The sequence below is a fragment of the Trachemys scripta genome, chromosome 6 (genome assembly GCF_013100865.1).
Source record: "Trachemys scripta elegans isolate TJP31775 chromosome 6, CAS_Tse_1.0, whole genome shotgun sequence".
Lineage (NCBI taxonomy): Eukaryota > Metazoa > Chordata > Testudines > Emydidae > Trachemys > Trachemys scripta.
In genome coordinates, this window is record NC_048303.1 from 73456777 (window position 1) to 73483169 (window position 26393).

At 42.4% G+C, this 26393-nt stretch overlaps 2 protein-coding genes across 5 annotated transcripts in view; one reads left to right on the plus strand and one right to left on the minus strand.

The window, feature by feature from the left end:
- The window catches only part of SNX24 (sorting nexin 24), a 140706-nt gene extending 130438 nt beyond the window's left edge, over positions 1 to 10268 (plus strand). For all 3 annotated transcript variants that reach the window (XM_034774139.1, XM_034774140.1, XM_034774141.1), the window contains one exon: positions 9297 to 10268. In XM_034774139.1, coding sequence (XP_034630030.1) covers positions 9297 to 9367 — 71 coding nt within the window. In that variant the 3' untranslated portion in view covers positions 9368 to 10268. The remainder of the gene's footprint in view (positions 1 to 9296) is intronic.
- Positions 10269 to 12905: 2637 nt separating this feature from the next.
- On the minus strand, positions 12906 to 23879 carry PPIC (peptidylprolyl isomerase C). Of its 2 annotated transcripts, none has more exons than XM_034774079.1 (5): positions 23665 to 23879; positions 19915 to 20028; positions 19138 to 19231; positions 16524 to 16708; positions 12906 to 14052 (listed from the first exon to the last, which is right to left on the minus strand). In XM_034774079.1, the coding sequence occupies exons 1-5, from the start codon at positions 23812 to 23814 to the stop codon at positions 13927 to 13929; spliced, it is 669 nt and encodes a 222-aa protein (XP_034629970.1). In that variant the 5' UTR covers positions 23815 to 23879; the 3' UTR covers positions 12906 to 13926. The 2 variants fall into 2 exon arrangements, with proteins under 2 accessions (XP_034629970.1, XP_034629971.1); XM_034774080.1 differs by lacking the exon at positions 23665 to 23879 and adding an exon at positions 22472 to 22880.
- Between the last annotated feature and the right edge of the window lie 2514 nt (positions 23880 to 26393).

The following is a 26393-nucleotide window of genomic DNA, read 5'->3' on the forward strand; positions in this document are numbered from 1 at the left end:
AAAAAAAAAGTTCTGAATGTTGTTAAATTTCATGCAAAATCTTGAGAGACAAAGAATGGAAATTACATATAATTGTCTTAAAATATACAGATAACACCCTAAATTTTCAAATCATTACACAGGCTTTTAGCTCTATGACTCCTATTAAAGTTTCTCAAACACTTTGACATCTACATTTTTTCTTCTCACCTGTACTCTAAGAATGACCATACTTGCTTTTTTATTGAAGTCACTGGGAATTTAATATTGAATTTTTTAACTATTTTAAGTGGTGATTTCTTTTGAAATGGCTTGTTTTAATGTGTGAGATGTGTTGAGATTTAGTTAATGGCGTTCAGAACAAAGAACTCTTCAGGGCTTCACAAAGGCTTGTTTTGGCCTTGAAACATAGTTCTTAGGTTTTCATATAGCAGGTAAAAAAAAAATGTCAATGCAACAAGTTTTTATTTATACTAACTGTTCAGCAGCCCTTAGCTGCTTCCAGTTCACCTCTCAGAACAATTTTTGATTTATCGTACTATGAATCAGTATAATTTTTTATATTTTTTTTTTATATTTTTTATTTTATTTAATGTGAACATGATTTTTATTCAAGAAAACTGTAAGAGTCTATTATCTACATCCTGTTTTAGAAATTACAAGCTCAATATTATTATATCCTGATTTCTCCTGTCCTCCCTACCTGCCTTGGCTCCGTGCGGCTTCAGGCAGCAGCCGGCATGTTTGGCTCTTAAGTGCAGGGCTGGCCAGGGGGTCTCCGTGCACTGCCCCCACACCCTGAGCGCCAACTCCGCAGTTCCCATTGGCCAGGAACTGCGGGCAATGGGAGCTGCAGTGGTGGTACCTACAGACGGGCAATGGGCAGAGCCACCTGGCCGTGCCTCTGCCTAGGAGCTGGACGTGCTGGTTGCTTCCGGGAGCCACCCAAGGTAAGCGCCGCCTGGAGCCTACACCCCTCATCCTCTCCGCACCCCAGCCCTGAACCCCCTCCCGCAACCAAACTCCTTCCCAGAGCCCACGCTCCCTCCTGCTCCCCACATCCCTGCCCCAGGCTTAGCCTGGAGCCTCCTCCCACACTCTCAACTCCTTGGCCCCACTCACCCAGCCCAGAGCCCGCACCCCAACCCTCTGTCCCAGCCCAGTGAAAGTAAGTGAGGGAGAGCCAGCGATGAAGGAAGGGGGGATGGAATGAGCAGGGGTGGGGCCTCAGGGAGGGCAGGACAAAGTGGGTTTGGGGTTTTTGCAAACTAGCCAAACCCACCTGGAAAATCCTGTTATTTTTGGAGATACCTAAAATTGAATTGCTTATGTTTAAAAAAAAAAAAAAAAAGATTAAGGCACTCGAGAGTCTTAAACTTTGATAACTTACTAGTTATTAAGGTTTGAAGCTACTAGCATGACTTTCAACTTTCTTGGTTTCAGCTTGTACTTTGACTTTTCAAAAATCACACTTTTATACACATGCCAAGAGGCACAATTAGTAAACACTGTGAATTGCCCAAAGGGGCTTATAGCTGCTTTAAGCAGGTGGGAGGCTCTAAAGTAATGAAATCTAGCACGATAGCCCTCATATTTACAGCTTTTTATAAATCTTAGTATTCTCACTGACAACAGTCAGCCCTCTCCACACCATAAATGCATTTTAAATGACATGCATTCACTTTTTTTCCCCTTTAATAAACCACTACTCTTAGTGAGCCTCTTTCAGAATCAGAAGTGATTTGGACTCAGGTACGTCTACATGGGGGGAAAAACCCTGCAGCAGTGAATCTCAGGGTATGTCTACACTATGAAATTAGGTTGATTTTATAGAAGTCAATTTTTAGAAATCGATTTTATACAGTCGATGGCGTATGTCCACACTAAGAGCATTAAGTCGGCGGAGTGTGTCCTCACTACCATGGCTAACATTGACTTACGGAGCAGTGACTGTGAGTAGCTATCCCACAGTTCCCACAGTCTCCGCCCCCCATTGGAATTCTGGGTTAAGTTCCCAATGCCTGATGGGGCAAAAGCATTCTCGCGGGTGGTTTTGGGTACATGTCGTCAGTCTCCCCTCCCTCCGTGAAAGCAACGACAGACAATTGTTTCACGCCTTTTTTCCGCGCAGACGCCATACCACAGCAAGCGTGCAGCCCGCTCAGCTCAGCTCACTGACACCGCTGCTGTTGTGTCCTGGGTGCTGCTGGCAGCAGACGGTGCAGTAGGTCTGCAAACCATCGTCATAGACCGCTTCCGCTGCAACTCTGCTCTGCTGCTATTGCCTCAATAGCGAATTTCTACAGGTTTTCTGTCATGGGCTCCCGGGTACATGTGCTCTTCCTCAGGAAATGTGCGTGGTGCTAACCATCGTCCTCCACCTCTTCTGCTGCAACTCTGCTCTCCTGTAGACACCATATCATGGGAAGCATGGAGCCCACTCAGCTCACTGCTGCTGCTGTGAGCATTGTAAACACCTCACGCATTATCCTGCAGTATGTGCAGAACCTGCAAAAGCAGGCAAGGAGGCATTGATAGCGCGATCACGATAGTGATGAGGACATGGACACAGACTTCTCTGAAAGCACAGGCCCTGGCAATTTGGACATCATGGTGGTAATGGGGCAGGTTCATGCCATGGAATGCCGATTCTGGGCCCAGGAAACAAGCACAGACTGGTGGGACCGCATAGTGTTGCAGATCTGGGATGATTCCCAGTGGCTGCAAAACTTTCGCATGCGTAAGGGCACTTTCATGGAACTTTGTGACTTGCTTTCACCCACCCTGAAGCGCAAGAATAATGAGAGCAGCCCTCACAGTTGAGAAGCAAGTGGCGATAGCCCTCTGAAAGCTGGCAATGCCAGACAGCTAACGGTCAGTCAGGAATCAATTTGGAGTGGGCAAATCTACTGTGGGGGCTGCTGTGATCCAAGTAGCCAACACAGTCACTGAGCTACTGCTATCAAGGGTAGTGACTCTGGGAAATGTGCAGGTCATAGTGGATGGCTTTGCTGTAATGGGGTTCCCTAACTGTGGTGGGGCGATAGACGGAACGCATATCCCTATGTTGGGACTGAACCACCTCGACAGCCAGTATGTAAACTGCAAGGGGTACTTTTCAATGGTGCTGCAAGCACTGGTGGATCACAAGGGATGTTTCACTGACATCAACGTGGGATGGCCGAGAAAGGTGCAAGATGCTCGCATCTTCAGGAACTCTGGTCTGTTTGAACAGCTGCAGGAAGGAACTTACTTCCCACACCAGAAAATTACCGTTGGGGATGTTGAAATGCCTATAGTTATCCTTGGGGACCAAGCCTACCCCTTAATGCCATGGCTAATGAAGCCATACACAGGCACCCTGCACAGTAGTAAGGAGCAGTTTAACTATAGGCTGAGCAAGTGCAAAATGGTGGTAGAATGTGCATTTGGATGTTTAAAAGTTCGCTGGTGCAGTTTACTGATTAGGTTAGACCTCAGCGAAACCAATATTCCCATTGTTATTGCTGCTTGCTGTGCGCTCCACAATATCTGTGAGAGTAAGGGGGAGATGATTATGGTGGGGTGGGAGGTTGAGGCAAATCACCTGGTGGCTGATTACGCGCAGCCAGACACCAGGGTGATTAGAAGAGCACAGCTGGGCGCCCTGCGCCTCAGTGAAGCTTTGAAAACCAATTTCATGACTGGCCAGGCTACAATGTGACAGTTCTCTTTGTTTCTCCTTGATGAAAACCCACCCCCTTGGTTGAGTCTACTTCCCTGTAAGCCAACCGACCTCCCCCTTCAATCACCACTTTCAAAGGCAATAAAGTCATTTTTGTTTCAAAATCATGCATTCTTTATTAATTCATCACACAAATAGGGGGAAAACTCGCAAGGTAGCCCGGGAGGGGTGGGTGAGGAGGGAAGCAATAGGTGGGGTGGTGGATGAGGGGAGGAGGGAAGGACAAGGCCACACTACAGTTCAAAACTTATTGAATGCCAGCTTTCTGTTGCTTGGGCAATCCTCTGGGGTGAAGTGGGTGGGTTCCCGTAGCCTCTCGCCCCCCTCCCCCTCCCACGTTCTTGGGCATCTGGGTGAGAAGGAAATGGAACTTGGGGAGAAGGGCAGGTGGTTATACAGGGGTTGCAGCAGCGGTCTGTGTTCCTGCTGCCTTTCCTGCAGCTCCACCAGACACCTGAGCATGTCATTGCATCCTACCTCCTCTCAGCGTGCTCCTCCCTCCTCTCATCGCGTTCATTTAACGCTTTCCTGGACTCTGTTTGCCTACACGCATTCTGCTGAGCTCTTTCAGTGCGGGAGGACTGCATGAGCTCTGAGAACATCTTGTCATGAATGCGTTTTTTTCGCCTTCTTATCTGCGCTAGCCTCTGGGACGGAGATGATAGGTGGAGCATAGAAACATTTGCAGCTGCGGGAGAAAAAAGGGATAAGATACATTTTAGAGAACAAAGGGAAGACTATTTCACACTGAATCAAGCAATTCACATTACATAGCACATGTGCTTTTGCTACAAGGTCGCATTTTGCCTCTGATATTGAGTGCCTGCTGGTTTGGTGTGAGACATCACACACACTTGGCTGGGCAACAGAATTCGGCGTGCAGGCAGCCATGGTAAGGCAAAGGGTTTCGGCTTCTTCAACCTTCATACCATGTGGGAACGGTTTCAAACAGCAGCGCCCTTTCCCATACCAAGCAAAGCCCGTTGGGTTGGCCATTTAAAAGGAGGGGCTGTGGTTTTAAGGTGAATGTTCAGCACAATCCAACCCCCCCACACCCAGTTCTCTGGGATGATCGCTTCACCCCACCACCACCAGGTGGCTATTATCAGGGAAGATCCCGGTCAGCCAAATGTGAACAGCTCAGCAGGAATGGGCCTCCCCCCACCGCATGGCTAACAGCAGGGATGATTTATTTTCAGCCAAAGGCAAACAGCCAAAGCCCAGGCCCACTCACTGCAAGGTTTTGTTCTGCAATGATTCCAGACTACTTGCTACTGGCTTGGCCCGGCAAATTAATCATTAAACACACTTGCTTTTAAACCCTGTATTATATTTACAAAGGTACACTCACCAGAGGTTCCTTCTCCGGCTTCATGGTCTGGGAGCCCGCCTTGGGAAGGTTGGGAGGGTATTGGCTCCAGGGTGATGAACAGTTCCTGGCTGCCGGGGAGAAGGGATTCTCCGCTTGCCTGCTGTGCGCTATCCTCAACCACCTCCTCCTCCTCATCTTCCTCATCTTCAAACTCCTCATCCCTGTTGTGTGAGACTCCCCCCTTGTCAGTGTCCACGGACAGTGGTGGGGTAGTGGTAGGGGCCACTCCCAGAATTGCATGCAGCTCACCATAGAACCGGCATGTATAGGGCTCTGACCCAGAGCGACCGTTTGCATCCTTTGTTTTTTGGTAGGCTTGCCTCAGCTCCTTACCTTTCACGTGGCACTGCTTTGTGTCCCTGTTGTAGCCTCTGTCCATCATGCCCTTGGAGATTTTGGCAAATATATTGGCATTTTGTCTTTTGGAACAGAGTTCTGCCTGCATGGATTCTTCTCCCCATACAGCGATCAGATCCAGTACCTCCCGTTTGGTCCATGCTGGAGCTCTTTTACGATTCTGGGACTCCATGGTCACCTGTGCTGATGAGCTCTGTATGGTCACCTGTGCTGATCAGCTCGCCACGCTGGCCAAACAGGAAATGAAATTCAAAAGTTCCCCAGGGCTTTTCCTGTCTACCTGGCCAGTGCATCTGAGTTGAGAGTGCTGTCCAGAGCGGTCACAATGGAGCACTCTGGGATAGCTCTCGAAGGCCAATACCATCTAATTGCATCCACACTACCCCAAATTCAACCCAGCAAGGTTGATTTTAGCTCTAAACCCCTCACCAGGGAGGAGTACAGAAGTCGATTTTAAGAGCCCTTTAAATCGAGAAAACAGGCTTGGTTGTGTGGACGGGTGCAGGGTTAAATCGACCTAATGCTGCTAAATTTGACCTAAACTCGTAGTGTAGACCAGGGCTCAGAGACCAACTTGGGCTTGTGACCTGCACTATGGTGCTAAAAATAGCAGTGTAGATGTTCCCACTTGAGTTAGAATATGGACTCTGAAACCTGGTGAAAGGGTGGGTCTCAGAACCTGAGCAGGAATGTCTACATTGCTATTTTTAGCACTGTAGTGCAAGCCTGAGTCTGTAGACCTTGTCTCTGAAGATACGTCTACAGTACATGCTTCTTTTGGGAACATGTAGTGTATACATGCACACAACCCTCCTAGCATGGGTATAAATAGAAGAGTAGCCGGTGAGGCACAGCTTAGGTAAGTAAAGACATGCCTCAAATGTTGGGGTATGTACACAAGTACATACCCTATATGGCTCTCCTAACCCATGTCTCCCTGTCTACAATGCTATTGTTAGCAGTGTAGTGTCCCGCTTGCACCCCTGCTCTTGGAGTCTTTCTCCACCACAGGAAAAGATTCCAGTAGGGGGAAAAGGCTCTGGCAGGGGGAGGCAGCGGAGAAAGGCTTGAGCAGTCCCTGCTGCCAGAGCCCTTCTGCACCTCAGGGAAAGACTCCAGGAGAGGGGAAAGGCTCTGGCAGGGGGGTTCCCGTGCTCCTCCCCCTGCCAGAGCTTTTCCTTGCTGCAGTGAGAGGCTCGTGCCAGCAAGGAGCTGCTGAAGCCTTTCCCTGATAATTCCTGGCTGCTGGAGTCTTTCACTGCGGCATGTAGCTACACATACACACCAAAATTGGTGCTGTGTAGTCTAGTGTACATGTAGCCTGAGACTCACTGCTGTGGGATTTTTTTTTGTTGTTTTTTTGCTGTGTAGTCATATCTTCTGACCTCAATCCTGCAAACACGTACATATGCTTCATTAAGCATGTGGGTAGCCCCACTGACTGCATTGGGTCAGGAAATCAATAGAGCTTCTCACATGCTTAAAGTTAAGCATTTGTGTAACCATTTGCAGGATTGGTGCTTTAATTGGCAAAAATCATCCCTGAGGAGCTGTATATTCTAAACCGCACCAAGAACTGTTGGTTGCTTCTTTGTAGAGGTTTCTTACTTCTCTGGAAGAGGGAGGAAGTCTTTCTCAGTTCTTCCACATTTGCTTCCATTTCTCTCATTCATGAAAAGGAACCCTGAGCAAGTAAGGTGTCTTATATTGTCCAAACTCCCTAATTAATTTGAATTTGAAGATTCTTGCAGAAGGTTGGCTTGTAAACCAGAGGACAATCTCCTATGTCTTATATCAACCAACAGTAAAAATATTAAATTAGCACTTTTTATATACTTAACTTTATAGCACATAATAACATAGTTCTATGTTGAACTCAAATCTATATCAGCACTGGATTTTAATCTTGTTATTAGGGAGATTTTTAAGATTGCCTAAAGGATTTTGGATCACAAGTCTTGACTTTGACTCATTGTTGCATAAAGCATGTAATGTTGGTTTAACTCTATGAACACATCATTCTTCATATAAGATGGGTTCTCTTCTTTTAATTAAAAAAGTGCAAAATATCTATTACCTACAAAGTTGAAAGGGGTTTTAAAAGGACCAGAATCTAAAATACTAGCCTAATAGACCAAATTGCTAAAGTTCCTTTTGTAAAAGTTGAATAATAGTCCTAAACTTGCTGTATCTTCATGGAAAATTGGTCTAATGGTGATGTCTAAAGCCAAGCATTTTCAAAAGTGCCTATGGGATTGTTTCAATGTGTTTACATGCTAGAGTTAAAATGATATGGTAGATGCTTTATGCAACAAAGCCTTAAAGTGAGTCTGACACTGTAAAATGGTATCGTTTTATAAAATCAATAACAATTTCCCCATATGTACTGTATGTCATGTATATAATAGAACTAGCAGAAAAACAGGTTTCTGAAACTTCAGTGTTCGATTTAGAGTGAAACCACTGGATCACGTTTGCCATGTGTATTCTAATACTGCTAATAACAATATTGTGGAATTATCCTAGAAAAGTGATTTGAGTGTGCAGAGCTTTCAGGACTTGTGGAATCATTATTGGCCTCAAAATGTCAGAGTGATTTGTAATAATTCATGATCCACCATCAGAAATCAAGAGAATCGCTCATATGCTGCTTATTGAAAAGGTCTCTGTTAGTCATACATTCACCTAAAAATATCCTTAAGTCTATTGGTCAAAGCTATAACAATCAAATTAATTTATTAGTAATTTTACACTGCTGGTACTCAGAGATTTATAATACATTATTTGCAAAAAAATCCTAATCTATTTGATGACCCTTAAATTATTAATGGGCACAACCCAATTCCCATTAAAGTCGACTATCATCTTTCCACTGAATTTAATGGGAGTTGAATTGGCCCTATATGCGTATCTGTAGGCTGGTGGCTGAAGGAGAAACTTACTTTGGAAGTGTGAAGCATCATACCAGAAATAATCTGTGGATGTTTATTCAGCTGTATCTTTTGAGTTTAACCCACCTCTTATTTTGTTGGCACTGCAAGTTTGAAACTCAATTTTAAGCAATAATGTAAGATGGAGTGAGAAATTCTGACTCTTACTGTCAAAGACAGTCACTCTAGTTTAGACAGGTAGGAGTTAATACATTTGGAGAATATTTTTCTTTTAATAACACATAGACTTCCTGCCTCTGTGTGGATCTATTACTTTCTTTCGTCAGGTAATCTGTTTCAATTTTATTTACGGAGGTAAATTTAACATGAAAAAATGGTGCTGGTTTCCTTTGCATTTGCACTGAAAATATTTTGTGTGTATGGGGTTGTTCCCCTTCAAATTTGATGGGATGACTTTTTGTAAGGAACTTGCCCTTTTATGTTGAATAGCCAGTCTACAATCTCACTGCTCTTGAGAAGCTTCAATGATGGCACAGGCATCTTCAAGTCCACTTGGACTAAACGTTGCTATAAACCACAATGGAAAAACTGCTGTAAAGTATTCCCAGTAGCAATCTTGGAATTCCTTCAAGTATATTGAGATTTTGTTAGAAATTGAATTGCCAGTGTAATCCATCTTCCTTGTGAGAAAAGATTCAGATAAAGAGCTGGAGTCTAGCAGCATTAAGTATTAGAACATCCCTTTAAATCAATAAGCTACAAATCTGGCAGCGCATTTATGCAATGCCCTATGCTATACTAAAGTGGCTTTAGTGCTGAAACAGCATTACTAATAGTACATTCCCAACAGGGATAAACACTATAGTGATGCAATATCCTAAATTATACTAGTCCTTGCCTTGTTATATTCCACAAAAGCATTTATATGGTATTGACATACATAAGAAAGCAGTTTTTCTTTTCTGTTTTTCAGATGACTTTCCAAATGTAGTTATTGAAGGAGTTCTCCATGGGATATTTTATCCTCATCTACTGCCCAGGTAGAAGTGGTGCGTGGATAGAAGAAATTAAAGCAAGTCTTGTCAAGGAAATTTACATAACACAATTCTGTGATGTGATACCAATTCTAAGAGGCAAAAGTCACCACCTTTGTTTAATTTCATACATTATAGCTTTTAAAATCAGTGTCACTACAGTTTGTGCTTTTAAAAAAAAATAGATAAGCTGAAAACCTGTTTCCATATTTAAACTAATGTATATACATACTCTAATATTTAATACTAAAAGATGACAGTCATACACTGAATTACACTAATCTTTGAAAAGAATTAAAAGCTTTACTAATATTGCTTTTTTTAAATTACAAATTACACTAATCCTTTTTTACATTAGTTCCAGTGCATTACCCATTGCTGGCAAGGAATGCATTGAAAGTGCTGGCACTGAAGACAGTAAGAGAGAGACTACAATTTTAAAAAATGAAGTTGCTTAACTGGAAATTAAATGCAACTTAAAAGTATTGTATTAGTATTCTAAAGGTAAATATTTCAAATCTAAACCTTAATGTTTAGGTAGAACAGTGTCAAGTTTTGTGTGAGAGGGAGTTTCCACCTTCTGCAATGTAGCTTTGTTTCAGGATGTTGGTTGTAGAGAACTCCTATGGCATTCTAACCACCTGACGTTTGGCATGACATTTATGGTAACAACCTCATTCAGTTGTTACTTCTAGTGTGTGTTTAATTTCCAAGCCAATTTACACTCTGTGTTTAATATCTTATATTTTGCGAACCACAGTTTACACCACCTTTTGGTGAGGTCAAGCAAGGATATAATTTACTACTAAAATAACTAAAAATTGATTGTGTGTTCAGATGAACTTGAAATTTGTTATGTCCATTACTGGATATTGCACTGTAAAATAAACTACTAGAACATGCACACAGGAGCATATGAACTGTGAATGTATCATTTCTACTCTAAAGGGTACATTTCAAAGCTTCTTACTACAGCTATTTCTCCCACAACTTCCCCCCGCCCCCAAACACTGGAAGAGTGAGAAAATGTTTAACCTTATTATTAGCAATTTTCAGCACTATCCCCCTGATATGTTAAGTTTATACAGAAATATGTCTTGAACATCACATTATTCAGTTCTGCTGTATTGCTGCTTCATTAATATAATATATAAATAATTCATAGGGCTAACTGGAGTAAAGGACTTTTCAGCACAAGTCGTCATGGCAGAATTGGGCCCTAACATAGCAGTGTAGTCCTGAGGGAGCAATAGTGCCTCCTGCCAAACACTAAACTGATTTTGAAGCTGTTTTGATGATTGATGCGACAGTGTAAGATTTGGGGACTTAGGTATGTGCAAAGCTGTCACTTTCTACCAGGCTTGAAAATATAAGCTGAAATCAGGCTATTGGCTATTCATAAATACAAGTATAAGTCCTATGAAGCACCTTGTGCATCTCAAATTGAGAATTTACTCTTAACTGTGATCCAAATGATCTCTCTTGTGATGTGAATCACAGATATATAAAAGAATCATCAGTGGCTGTAGTAAGTACTGAACTGTCAGTACTCCTCATGAGCACAGAACTTAGCAGCTTCTGATTTAGAGACAAAAGTATTACCTGCTATGCCATACTGATAATTTTGTATCTTGATTCATTCTCTCTGTTAAAGTAGATTTACAGCCCAGCTCACAATAGACATTTGTATCTTACGATTAAAACTAGGGCTGTCAATTGCCATTAACTGGAAACAAATGAATGCAATTAAAAAAAAATATTGTAATTAATGACAGTTTTAATTGCACTGTTAAACAATAATAGAATACCAATTTCAATTTATTATATTTTTGATGTTTTTCTACATTTTCAAGCACACCTCTACCTCAATATAACGCTGTCCTCGGGAGCCAAAAAATCTTACCGCGTTATAGGTGAAATCGCGTTATATTGAACTTGCTTTGATCCACTGGAATGCGCAGTCCTCTCCCCCTCTCCCGCCCCCGGAGCACTGCTTTACCGCGTTATATACGAATTCATGTTATATCGAGGTAGAGGTGTATATTGATTTAAATTACAATAGAGAATACAAAGTGTATAGTGCTCACTTTATATTTTTGATTTAAAGTATTTGCACTGTAAAAAACAAAAATAGTATTTTTTCAATTCGCCTCATGCAAGTACTGTTGTGAAATCTCTTTATCATGAAAGTGCAACATACAAATGTAGATTTTTTTTGTTACATAAATGCACTCAAAAACAAAACAATGTAAAACTTTAGAACCTACAAGTCCTCAATTACTAAGCCAAACAAGCTTGTTTACATTTACAGGAGATAATGCTGCCCGCTTCTTATTTATAGTGTCACCTGAAAGTGAGAGAACAGGTGTTCACATGGCACTTTTGTAGCCGGCATTGCAAGGTATTTACATGCCAGATATGCTAAACATTCATATGCCCTTTCATGCTTCACCCACCATTCAAGAGGACATGCTTCCATGCTGATGACACTCGTTAAAAAAATAAAGCATTATTTCAATTTGTGACTGAACTCCTTAGTTTTAACTGCATTCTGCCATAAGTTTCATGTTATAGCAGTCTCGGAGAACAACCCAGCACATGTTGTTCGATTTAAGAACACTTTCTCTGCAGATTTGACAAAACATAAAGCAGGTACCAATATGAGATTTCTAAAGATAGCTACAGCAGTCGACCCAAGGTTTAAGAATCTGAAGTGCCTTCCAAAATCTGAGAGGGATGAGGTGTGGAACATGCTGTCAGAAGGCTTAAAAGAACAACACTCCGATGCGGAAACTACAGAATCCGAACCACCAAAACAGATAATCAACTTTCCGTTGGTAGTATCTGACTCAGATGATGAAAATAAACGTGTGTCAATCCGCACTGCTTTGGATCATTATTGAGCAGAACCCGTCATCAGCATGGAATCCTGTCCTCTGGAATGGTGATTGAAGCATGAAGGGGCATACAAATGTTTAGCTAAGCTGGCACATAAATACGTTGCGATGCTGGCTACAACAGTGCCATGTGAACGCTTGTTTTCAACTTTAGGTGACACTATAATTAAGAAGCGGGCAGCATTATCTCCTGTAAATATAAACAAGCTTGTTTGTCTTAGTGATTGGCTGAACAAGAAGTAGGACTCAGTGAACTTGCAGGCTCTAGGTTTTACATTGTTTTATTTTTGATTGCAGTTATGTAAAAAAGAACTCTACATTTGGAGATTGCAATAAAGTACTTGTGTGAGGTGAAATGAAAAATACTATGTCTTTTGTTTATCTTTTTATAGTGAAAATATTTGTAACCAAAAATAAAGTGAGCACTGTACACTTTGTATTCCGTGTTGTAATTGAAATCAATATATTTGAAAATGTAGAAAATATCCAAAAATATTTAAATAAATGGTATTCTATTATTGTTTAACAGTGTGATTAAAACTGCTATTCATCACAATTATTTTGTTAATCTTGCGATTAATCGCAATTTTTAAGTGTTTGACAGCACTATTTAAAACACATTGTCAAAATTAAGGAAAAAACAATTTACTTTATTCCAAAAAAGTTTAATATTGCATACATATATAGCTCATCAAAAATTCCATATAACAATCTTTAATTAAGCCTTTGTATATACCTTGTTTAAAAACTATCAAATTTGTTCTGTCTACTAGCAATAGCCGGGCAGGGTTACAAAAATTCAAGTCTAAAGTGCAGTCGCTTTAGCTTTTAGAAAACCTTTTAGTTGAAAACTTTGGTTTCCTTCTGGTATGCATGGCATGGATTGCTGTGCACATAAAATCCATCATGCATTAAGAGAAGGATCCTTTTTAAAATGAGTTACTATAACCACAGTTTATTATACAAAGTGATCTGCTCTGTCTTGGCTAAATCTTGTATTTAATATAGCCTTTATCTGGAAACGGGAACAACTTGATCCTGCACTTTCAGGAGATGGATTTGAACTGATAAGCCACTTGCATCTCTAGTATTGTGACCTTATCTCTAGAAAAGCTGCACCAATGTGTATTTAGTAGAGCCCGTTGAGATTTTTCACCTAGAATTATTTTGATGCAAAATGGCTTTTTTTCCAAAAACGTTTTTGAAAAATATATCATTGAAATCAAATTCTGCTTTTCACAAAATTTTGCATGATTTTACTAAAATTCTTACATAAATCATTTGAAAATTTGTTTATCAAAGATCTGGTTTTCAGTATATACGGATTTCAAGGAAAATGCCAGTAACAACTGTGGAAAATTTCATGACAAAACAGAAAATGAAACCATGTTCAAACACTGCAAAATGAAAACAATTTTTCATGATTTTCGACCAGCTCTAGGTTTTAGTGACATGTCCCTTATATTTAAAAAAGCGCTGGTTCCCTGAAGTTTCAACATAAATACATAGAAGCTTTGCACATCTTACAACTGCTGAGTTTACCGCATTGTTTGCCGACAGCATTGAGCATTTATATGGAAGAAGTCACTGGATAATTTTTATCTGCACCCATATTTTATCCCCAAAAGAAAAAGCCATTATGTTTTCTCTTCCAGGGTAGCTGTTGAGTTCATCAATCCTCTACTTCAACTACAAATGGTTCTTTTACAGCTATTTTGCCACTATTCACGATCACACAGTCTTGAAGAGGGCGGTCATGTTCATCTGTCTGCTGAAGTTCTACAGCGTGCACCACAGACTATTAAAACAAAACACTTACATTTAGTAAAGAAAACAAGGTTTGCTAACATCCAACACAAGGCAAAAGACTAAGTGACCTTAGCATAAAAATAAATTTTCTGCAGCTTTTCTACTTGGATCTTTTCCTGCTTAGTTCCTACTACTCCTGAGAGCATTCTGCACCAAAAAAATGAAAAATGCCGCACACAATCTTTTAAAATTCTGCAAATGTTATTTGTCAAATAAATGTGGAGGCTCCAGTGTGGCACTGGGGAACACAGGCCATTGGCTGCACAGATATGGGAGATCACTGTGCAGCTCCCCCCTCCGGGACATAGACTCACTAGTGAGGCTGTACCCAACCCTGACACAGCGCAAGGACCGGGCCTGCCCGTGAAACACCCCAGGGCCCTGCCTCTCTGTGCCCGGTGCACCAGGTGTGAGCAGGCAGGCTCAGCAAGGCAATATCCAAATATGGAGGAGCTTAGTGGGGGGAATCCAGGTGTAGGTTGAGAGGGTTCTGTGGAGCAATCTGGGTGTGAGTGACTCAGTAGGGGATCTGGGTGCATAGAGCCTTGGGGAGGGTTCTGGGTGTAATGGAACTCTGCAAGGGGATACTGGTGAAGGTGGTTGGGGCTCAGCAGGGAAGGGTGAGTGTGGGGGGGGTGAGGCTCGGTGGAAGGGTCTGGGTATGAGGGGATCTGGATGCATGGGGCTTGGGAAAATGGGGGAGCATTTCCCTACACAGTGATCCCTCCCCCTGCAGCTGAAGAGCAATAGGTGCAGGAAGCATGGGGTGTGGAGAGTTTGCAGAGCTTCCTCCAGTCAGGGGAGAAATCTGGAAGTAGGTCTGACACAGCCCCGAATGCCATGCGGGGGAAGAGGAAGTCCCGTCCTCCCCAGCCCAGCCGGTACTAGCAGCTGAGCCCGGCGCAGGGTAGGAGCCAACAGTTGGGTTTTTCCCAGTCCTGTTCCCTGCCCCACTGTGATTTACCTCTCTACCAGCTGTCCTGGGCACCTGAAACATACTGCTGGGGAGGGTCTCATGACCGCTCTTGGGATTTCCCTTTGCTTCCCCATCAGAAAGACATTTTTCTGCGGAGAAGCAAAGAAATCTGCAGGGACATAAATTCTGTGCATGCGCAGTAGCACAGAATTTCCGCCGGAGTAGTTCCCACATAAACTAAGCTAGGCTGGGTGCTTAGATAACAACTCACCATCTAGTAAGAAGCCTGAACTCAAATGCTATGTGGCCTCGTATCAAAGATGGACCATTTTTAGGAAAGAAAAAAAAATGTCATAGCAAAGGAGGAACTGAAAATATCCTTACAGCCGATAAAGCTAACAAGCACACATAATTCTATCCATGCTCTATCATCAGTAATTGAATCCCAGGATCATGAAGCTTGCATAGTAATTTTCTTCTAATCAGAAACCCTACTTGTGTATGGAGTAATTGTACGACTCCTCTCATACTCTATAAATCCTTTCTTACTTACACCAAAGTATTGAGCGAGTATCATGACCTCCACTCAGGTGGGTATGGGAGAACACAAGTCTGAGACCAGGCACATACTTAAAATATTGTTTTGAAGGACAGAATATAGCTAGGATTATCAATCATCTGGCCTGAGATGTTTTTGCCAGTTAATGAAGTTCTGATTTAAAATTTACTCTGAATCTGCTAGAAAAGTTTCAACTCCTGTTGTGGCTCTTAAAAGATCAAATGAAATCTTCATGCTCTATATAGAAAATATCTGTAGAATAGGTTCCACATCAGTCTACTTCAAAACAGAGATGAGGAGAGTGGGAAAACAAGATGTTAGGGCAAACTCAAATAGCAGTAAGTGAAGTCAGGTATAGGGTGATACAGCAGTGTTGTGTACAGTATTTAGGCATTTTGTGGTTTTTCACAGTAATCAAGTGTCAATGAAATATTTTGTAACTGTGTACCTAATATTCTGATGTTGTTTGTACATATCTGAATAAATTTATTTTCACTCTAAGATTCCGTACTAGAGCAGACACCACCATTGAGAATATTACCCATTTTTACAAAACTGGGTTGTTAGCTTGAGAAACCAGTAAATTCATTATTAAATGGATAACAAGATTAGTGCAAGAGGAATATGAACTCAGATAGCACTCTCCAATTTAGGACATCCAAAGGTCTGAGGGTTCCAAACACTGTATAATAGCACTGACTACCTGCCACCCAACAAAGGAGTCTGTCAGAAGCAGGCTAGTCACAAGCATCAGGAAATATGAAGGTCAAAGTGACTACTTAGTTTCAATTTCTGCAATGAACATTTGTTGTTTCATAGGACATTTCAAAGTTAAATGCTTTACATTTCTCTGTCTTGTATACATTATAGATAATAGAGATCAAATTCTGCTGTCAACTATAATGGTATAAATCGGATTTACATTGTTGCAACAGCCAAATTTGGTCAGATCTATCTACTATGATACTATATTTTTTAAACCTACCATTCCATCAATGACTTTGCCAAATACTACATGTTTTCCATCCAGCCAGGAAGGTTTTGTCACAGTGATGAAGAACTGAGAACCATTGGTATCTGGACCAGAATTAGCCATGCTAACCCATCCAATTCCATAGTGCTTGAGTTTAAAGTTCTCATCTGGAAACCTCTCTCCATAGATACTTGTTCCTGTGACACAAAACAAAAGCAGGTTTAGAAATGTACTAGCAGCAAAATAATTAAAGCCATAGAATTAAATTTCCCTTTGGTTCAGAAAGCAGGAAAAACCATACAATTTTTAGTAATTAAGATGATTCAGATGTTGGGTAATCCCATCTCCTCACTGCTACACACACCATAGTAAAGGTGTTCTGATCCAAAACACTTCATATGTACAAAGAAGTATCTTTGAAAAACCTACCCGTAGATATGGAACAATACTATTTGTTTAGTGACAACTATGTGCTCGGCCCTCTACAATGAGTTTAAACAAGATAAGGACTACTGAAAAAAATTAGCCATGTCTTGAGACATTTTTAACATGTAACTTTATAACTGAACCATTCTTTTTCTAACATGAATTACTTTTTTTAAACAATGAGTTCGTTAGGCTAACCCAAATTTAGTTACCATCCATGGGAATTTATTTAATTACAGAAAGACTGCACTGTTCTCTAAAACAGAGAATTTAGAAGGGAAAAAATAATTGGTGTAGGTTTAAATTCCACTGTTATGAGAAAAGAAAGCTATGTGGATCATCTATCTCTTACTCTGTATATACAGTGCCTAGCACAATGGAACCCCATTCAGAGCTGGCCCCTAAACACTACTATAATAAACATGATTAAGGGTAATACAGTTGACATTGTGAAGCTTTAATTGTACATATCATCTGGCAACTAAAGTTTTGGTAGCTAATATCCCATGACTCCTGGATCAGTTGTTTTAAATTCTTCTGTATCTACAATGTCTTTGGCATCCATTTTAGCTCAATTAAAGTAGACAGTGTTCACTGCATTGCTAGATTGTGTCTTTGGTGCTCTAAACTTTGGCACTTTCCCCTTCCCCACAATCTGTTCCTATGGGTAATCACTAGCACTGTTATGTAGACAACTCAAACTGGGAGTGCTTGGAAGGAGCAGGCAGGCAGGCAGGCAAGAAAGTACAGAAAATAGAAGAGGAAAATCTAGAAGAAAGAATGCATCCTACGCAAGAGAGACTGCCCTTTATCAGTTAAGTGCTGGATCCAGAAAAAGCCTGTTCCTGCCACTTCCTGTTGACTGAACTATGTCAATAGCCAGATCATCTGATGTGTTTAAAAAAAAAAAAAGCCACCAATGTGGCGCACACTTATTTTCAAATCTATCTCCCACATTTCATCCTTCATTGGTACGAGATGCTCCCCACGTAGACACATTTCAGAAATGAATCCAAGTAGCTAAAGGTGATTGCAGTAACCTGGACATGAAGCTTTTGATCAACTAAGTAGCAGCAGGAAGATGTATGACCATTCTAGTACATGTATTTTAAATGGTTAGAGCAGTTCTCACCCTGAACATTTTCTATCTTCTGCTCAAGAATGTGATTGGCAGAAAAAACTTTACTCAATTACAGGAAGAAAAGGATGTCTTGGGTACCAATGGGTTAGGATAGAAATTGGCATGAGATGCTGAACAATGCGGAATTTAGTTCCATGCCTCATCCTTTGCAGTCTTAAGGAACTTCTCCCCTAGGAGACTGAGAAGGATGGGAAGTCTACCTTCTACTGGAGCACTGATCAAGGATCAGTTTTTGGAATTAGATGATCTACATGATCAACTGTAGCGAAGCTTGCAGTGCTGGACCTTGCACTTGCATACCAGCATGCTGTACTATAAGTCAAGTCCAGGATATGAACAAAATTAACATCAAACGTTTTCTCCAAAGACCGAGGGACAGATTCCCCAAGCAGCCTGTACAGCAAAGTGGCAGCATTACTACAGGCCCTGAGAAGGAGGAAGAATAGGGGCAGGAGTGTAGGCTGCATTCAAACTTTCAGGTGGCAAACCTGCTATATAGTAATCTCATCCTCTAGAATGTGAATACAGCCCTTATTACTGCTTTTGCACCCTATCTCCCTGCAGATAATACTGCCTTTGTTCAGAGCCACTTAACTGTTTTCCTAAGAAAGTAGTTAAAAAGAAAATACTTGGGGTGGGCACAGGACCAAGAGCAACCCCTTGCCCCAACACATACACAAATAGCATGGATCTCATATATCTGCATTTGCATAAGAATCTTTTTCAAAACCTATACTATTCTCCTAAGCCAGTTGGAGCAGCCCACCATTGTTTTAAAACATTCTCAGCACATACCTTTTTAAGATATATGACCACAGAAAACTGGTCATATTTCAGTTGACATTGTGAAGCTTTAATTGTACATATCATCTGGCAACTAAAGTTTTGGTAGCTAATATCCCATGACTCCTGGATCAGTTGTTTTAAATTCTTCTGTATCTACAATGTCTTTGGCATCCATTTTAGCTCAATTAAATGCTTTGTTCATTCTTTCACTATGCTGAACTTGCATGTAAAGCTGTTAGGAGGAGGAGAGTTGGAGGATAATAAGCATGTTACCTCCAGTTCCATCTCCAGCTGTGAAGTCTCCACCTTGAATCATGAAATCTTTGATCACACGATGAAATTTACTTCCTTTGTACCCATATCCTTTCTAAGAAAAGCAATAAAGCTCCAAATGAGTATATATGCATTTTTGTGCAGGACATTTATCTATGGCAGATGGAAAGAGGCAATCAATCTGAATGTTAGGGTTTCACAGATTATAAACAAAATAAGGGAAAAATCGCAAGAAAAGACTTTGTAATAGGCCACTACCACCACTTTCCAAAATGACAGCAAGACACAAAAATACATGAAGCAAAATAATGTAGGAGGTGGGTGAGTGCTGCTCATGCTATGTTGGGATACCACCGAATAAGGGATGGAAGAAGCATACAATTTCATGATAGTGACAGCAAGTTACAAAATTCTTCCTAATTCAAGAGATCCTTATTTGCTATTCAGATGATCATACCACCCAAATTTACTAGTCCCAACTACAATTTAGGGCTGGATTAAGTTCATAGTTTAAGGACCAAGGTCTGCAGAGGCCTGTGTAATGGCCTGCACAATGAAATTTTGAGAACAAAGCTGTGAAAGGAGTTTGGGATTATAGGTAGGAGAGATGGGCCCATAAGATGGTTCTCTTACATTACTATCCCTAGAATGAAAAAATTATGGACAATCAACATGGAAAGTTCACAACTGAAATGTCATTTTGTAAAGCCGTACTTTTTCACCTTTTATTCTCCACCCAAACTTGTATGTTGTGTAAAAGAAAGAAAACAAACATACTTCCCCAGTTGCCAGTGCAATGAAGTTCTCAACAGTCTTTGGGACAACTTTTCCAAACAAGCCAATTACAATTCTGCCAACATCTTTCTCTCCGATCTTCACATCAAAGAACACCTGGATATTTTTATGAAGAAAACAAAATTATACAAATATGATAAAAACAGACTAAACTTCGTAAGTATTAAAGCAAATGGCCTTTGGATGGTATTATGTGAATGGAGTTCTAAACAGCATGCACTTTTAAGAAAAACCTCTTAAAGCCACTTTATTCACAAATTATGCAAAAGAATGTGCTAAGCATTGTGAATACCAGTTCTGGAGTTTCATTCATCACTTTAAAATGCTCAGACAGAAAGCTACATAAAGTTACAATACCAATCCTGTAGACATGTTTCTAAGAGCTTTTTTCACAGGTGCCAATACCAAAATGTATATGAAGATATAACCACAGTTTGTTGGTAAAGATATGCCCACTTTTAGCATTCATGAATACCCAGATGGGGGAAAGTTTTAAACAACCAATACTGCTATTCAGATATATGGACAACAACAGGGAATTACAATACAGGGATTCTCAAAAGCCAGTTTTCCATCCACTTGGAGGTAAGCATATACCCACTTACACTAAAGGTGGCACTGTTTAGATCACTGAAAGCAATTGGTCATCTAGACAAAAGTGTACACAATGTAGTTTATTTGGCTAATTAACGGTGAGAATTATTTTCTGTTAGAAGCCAGTTGCCTTGCTAAACACAAGTTTAGAAGTCTGCCTAGAGAAATAAACATGTTGACTTGAAGTTGGACATCTCACTTCATAGAATCTGCAGTGTAAGAATGTTTCTATAAAATCACTTGAAGAAGGCTAATGAGTTAGAGTATTTTAATGCAGTTCAGACTCTATTAATCAATTTTATTTGAATATGCAGATATTCTAAAGGGATTAAAAATAGGAATAGCTGTCAGAAAGTGAGATCTCTTTTAACTAATCTAAATAAAGACTGTTGCGCCTACTAAGAAAACACTGTCCTCTTTCCCGCTCTCCCACCCACGTGTGTGTGTCATACTGTGATGTGGTATTTGATGTTCCTTGTGGCATTCAACAAAATATTATGTGGCCAACAGTTTAGCTTGGTAGTGACATTAAATGACCATGGTCTCTTTCCCATGTGAATGGGTCTTTCATTCTCTCCTACTAGCTGTTTCTGTTATATGTCCTGACCTTACATGGGCTTTTGAATATGATGGTTGACTATGATTACAGAAATGTCCAAAGGGCGGATGGGAGGGGGCGGGGAAACTTTGGTCCACCTAGTCCATTTTCTTGCCACTTGGCATGAACACCCTAGTTTCTGGATGTATCTAGAATTATTATTCAATATTAGTTAGAGAGCAGATTTTCAGAACGGTGCCCATGAAAACCGGGGTGTGTTTGCACACTTGTCTGAATCTGGCCCTAAGACAAATTTAAGAAAAGGGAGAATTTTTTATCTCCTGTTCCAATGACCGCCCTCAATTATCTATTTCACATTTGTTTCTGATCACCATGGAGTAGAAAACCTGTCTATCCTTCAGCTCTTAAAGAATTTTTTTAAGGAAGCACAAATGTATCATACAATGAAGTACACCAGTTCCAACAGGTGTGAGCCTCCCAAGACATCCACACGGCTTGGAACATTCATCTGGTTGTCAGATAGCTCCACTTACCTTCCATCCTACACATGTCTAAGGCAGATTATTTTCTGTTTATGAGGAGGATCTGCAGAACTAATGCAGGGTTCATTGACTGCCTACTGCTTTTAAAGCAACAACAGAGGCCTAGTAAATTAAGATAAATGTTCTCTTAATTTATACCAGAATGTCAGTGTTTTACTACATTTTACATTTGATTCATATCTGGCTGATCTCATTGTACCTGCTTTTCAAGTTTTGGCAAGTAGGGGTAAGAACAGAACAACCTATTCTAACAGAACACAAGGGAGAGATGGCAAAGCAATAAACTGATCCAACTTCCCATACTGCAAGATTTAATAAACAGATCCCTGGAGGGAGAAGGCAGGGTATGACTGAGCTCTGACTCTCAGATGGTTAAAACACTAGTCGAGTCACTGTAAATGCTAGAAAACAAGTCCAAACAGTACTTCAATGAGGAGTAAAGCATGAATACAATTAAATATTGTAAAGTTTTTTATAAAATGAATATTATGAAGAGCAGGATATGTTTAGCTAATGAAAGTTTGAATGGTGCAGGTAGCTGCTGAAAGAGGATATTCTGGGACTCATTCGCTAGTTGTTACAAAACTCTTATATAATGGAAATATTAAAATACTCTTAAAGAACTGCAACTGTGTCAAATACCTAAAGGCACCTGGCTTTTCCTCTCATTCCCCATAACTAGTTGAGATGTTGTTGTACCAGTGCAACCTCATGCCGTTATACTCCACTTGCATAATATTTCCACGGAAGGCCAACCACTCGGTAGGAGTCAACATATATGGATAATGAAAACATCCAGTAATATTAATTAAATAAGATACAAAGTAAAATAAACTACTTTTACCTCCATGGTTCAAATCATATATAACCCTCCATGGTTCAACTCATAGGCTAACCACCAACTGATGGAGCTAGGAAAAAGATTCTCCAAGAAGCAAATTATTCCATAATTATCCATTGCAGAGTTTCTTGAATCTTCCTCTGAAGTGCCTGACAATGGTTGAGACAGTGTACTGGCCTAGAGGATTTCTGGACTGATCTGATCCAGAAATTCCTGTGTTTTCCTGGCTCCATTGAAGCAAGAGAGATACCAGGCACTAGTACTAACTCCTGTGTCAATTTTGCTTGTCCACTGCATGTATAAACACATATTCACAGCAGGGAGTTGCACTCTTACAATGCTTGACATTAGAAGGGTTCCTGAGAGCAGATCCCAGATGTAAGTTGCCATAGCTTCGTTACCTTCAATGGACTCCCACTGACTTCAGTCTACCCCATGAGAATTTACTCTGTATTCCACCCAGTGCTATGTACTCCCATAGAAATAAGACATTAAAAAGGTAATCTAATCCATAACAACAATATTATGTAGTATTTATCTATCAGGTTTTATAAACATCAACTAATGGATTGGTTAATATTCACAACAGCTCAGTGAAACCAGTAAGTATCATTATCCCCAGTTTATAAACTAGGGAAGATTACATGAGCTGGCTATATAATGAGGAGGCCTTAGACAGAACTTCGGAGTTCCTAGATCCCACTCCTGAGTTCCTAGATCCCACTCCTGAGCTCAGCTCCTGCAGGCATTAGAGCATGGACACACTGCACATAGGGTGCATGATCTTAGCACAAATAACAGCTACTAACCACGATCATTCCCTACTTTCCTCCCAACTTTCTTAATCGACAAGACTGGGCTGGGTCTCTCTCTCCACTGTGGAGCTGTGACTCGCTGCAAGAAGATAGCACTGGTACTACAATCCCTCCCCCATCACATCCAGCTGTTGCTCTGATCGATTTTACAGGTTAAAACACAAAACACCGGGGAGCCCCAGACTGGGGGTGTCTGATCTAGATGCACAGCAGAAGACGAGTTTACACTGAGACAAGGGTCAGTGGTGCAATTCCCCCCTTACCACCCACCCCCCAAGTAGTGTTTAATGGGGACGGCGCTGGAGAGGGGCTTTGTCCCCAAAGAGGGGTCAGCAACCCGCAGCTGGCAGGGCTCCAGCCCCGCCCCTCGGCTGGAGTCACCTTGGCAGTCACGGTGGGTCCCCTCTTCTTGAAGCCCCCAGCCCGCAGGGGCCGCGCCAAGACGCAGAAGCAGAACAGGGCCCAGAGAAGGGGCGGCCGGAGCCCTGGGCGGTGCGGAGCCTGCAGTGACCAGACGGCGGAGCGGCCCATCTCCTGCTGCTATTGCTGCTCCGGGACCGCGGAGGGTGGGACGCGTCTAGGGGCGCCTGCGCCCGGCTCCCGAGCCGGCTCCTCCCGCTGACACCGTGGCGGGGGGGCGGGGAAGCCCGGGCCCATGGCAGCGCGGGAGCGGCGGCGGCCTGGGCGGCAGGCACGCGGCCAGGCTGGCTGCAGCAAGAGTGCCCCGGGCGGGGGGAGGGCCCCCCTTTTCCCGTAGCCGGAGCCCCGGGGCATCCTGCCAGGCTCTGTCCCCGCGTGCGGGGCTGGGCTCGGCTCTCCCTTGGGCTTGCCCCGTAGCACCCACAACGCTGGGGCTCGAGCTGCTGCCTTCTGAGAGAAGGAGCCGGTGGTGCTCGCCCAGCCCTGTAGGTGTGGGAGCCCCTGGCTCCGCTGTGCAACTCAGACCCCGCCTGGAAGAGCCCGGGGGCCCTGCCACGCTGGTGGAGGCGGAGCCCGCGTGCCTGGGTATGGGAGACCGGATCCTGCACTAGCCCCTGCCCGCTTAGCCTGTGCATGGGCACCGCTGTCTGCCCCGGAGAGTGGAAGCTGCGGCTAGGCTGGGATACCTTAGTGCCAAACTGGGCTCTTAGCTGTAGATGCTCTTGTTGAAGGCTGAAAATCTTATATATAAACCCATTTGTCACGGTATTTGGGGAGGGTTAGGTGCCTTCAGACTCCGCTCTTGGGAGCAGGGAGTGGCTTCTACAATGTGTTTGTACAGCACCCAGCACGGAGTAACCCTGAGCTTGGTTGGGTCTTTAGGTGGTAGGGCTGTATAAAAACGAGTGGTGCTACAGCACAGAATATAGACACGTGATCCATAGCAGGGTTAGGTCTGACAGCTGAGTAGAAAGAATAGTACTGTGCTGTCCTCCTTAAATTGTAACGCGGAGCCCATACTGTTCCTATCAGGGAATCTGACGGGCTAATCCTGCCATGGACTTCAGTGAGAGATGTGCCTACATATATCTGCGGGCAGAACTTGCTCCAGAGGAATCCTCAGTTTGTGTAGCTTGGTTGAAGTGGTAGAATTTAAGGAGGTATGTCGTTGAAAACTGAGCCTTGTTGTTTGGGGTTATTTTGTTTCTGTTCAGTGTAGTTCTTTGGGAAGATACACGAACATGGAGGTGAGGGAAAATAAAAATTTAAATACAAAAACATTTCCAAAGATTCCTTAGTGTTATATTCCTGGGGGCATTCTCCACCAAAAATTTAAAAATTCTGCAAATTTTATTTGTCAAAATAGCACTACATAATCACACCAGTTTCAATTATTTTGGTAATTTATTTCAACATGCCTTCCAGCAAGTATGTCTGTAACAATAGACACACACAAAAATTCCCCCAGGAGTATAGAGTTAAAGAAACTCCTATGACTACCCAGTTCCTGTTTCTCTGCTCCCTTCCCCCCCCCACCAGTGGGGGTGGGGGGACAGACACCAACAAAATCTCCCCCACAGAGCCCAGCAGTGCCCCCCCAACCAATACACCTGAACCCCTTTCCCCTCTTAGAGCCCAGCTGGGAGGCCAGAAACCCACAATCCCTCCCCTCCAGAGCCCGGATGCACCCCCCCTTACCCAGACACCCACCTCCTCCCCTCCCCAAACCCAGGGATCCAGAGGTAGAAACAGCCTGATGCTCTGTTCCAGGCTTGTATGGAGTTTCCTGTGCGCTGCCCTCTCCTTCCCTCAGGGCATGCTGGGAACTGCAACTACCAGGAGCCCTCTAGCTCAGAGGTTCTCAAACTGTGGTCCACGGACCTCTGGTGGTCTGTGAGCTCCATTCAGGTAGTCTGTGGATAGTTCCCTCTAAGGTGCGTGCCTGGATGGCTGCACTAATTAGGTGCCTGGACCCTAGAGAAGACACACATGTAAGGTGAGGTGGTGGCCTTGGGGGAATAGGGAGTAGGTGGGAATGGGCAGTGGGATGTGAAGAGGGGGTGATGGGAATTTGGGACGTGCAGGACTGTGGCGGCCAGAGAAAGAGGCGACTTTCCCCAGATCCAGGGCAGCGGCTGCCGGGGAGAGACCCCCCTCCTTCCCAGCCCCAGTTCAGGGGCTGCTGTGGCAGGGGAGGGGGCGCACATCCATCGCATTAGAAAGGTAAGACTACTGATATTAAAATATGAGATGTGTGCTTTTATTTGTAGAACAAAAAACATTAATTAATTTTTTTAAATAACTTTACAATAGTTAGCTAATGGTACAAACAATATTTGGAAAGATCATTAAGTGGTCCGCCAAGACCCTCAGCAATTTTCAAGTGGTCTATGGGGAAAAAAAGTTTGAAGAACCACTGCTCTAACTCCCTCTCCCTCCCGCCAGCTGTGTCTTCTATGTGCAAACTGGGCTCTGCCAGGTCCAGCAGCCCCTAGTGGTGGCTAGCAGTACTGCACTCCATTTCTGTGGGAGAAAGGAAATTCTGCACTCACAATGTTAATTTCTGCAAAATTCTGCATTGTTCGGTGGTGCAGAGTTCCCCCAGGAGTAGTGTCAGCAAATCACTACAGGGAATGTGTGTAACCTCACACAGCTTCTGGGTATGGTGTTCTGTCCCATCTAGTGGCAGC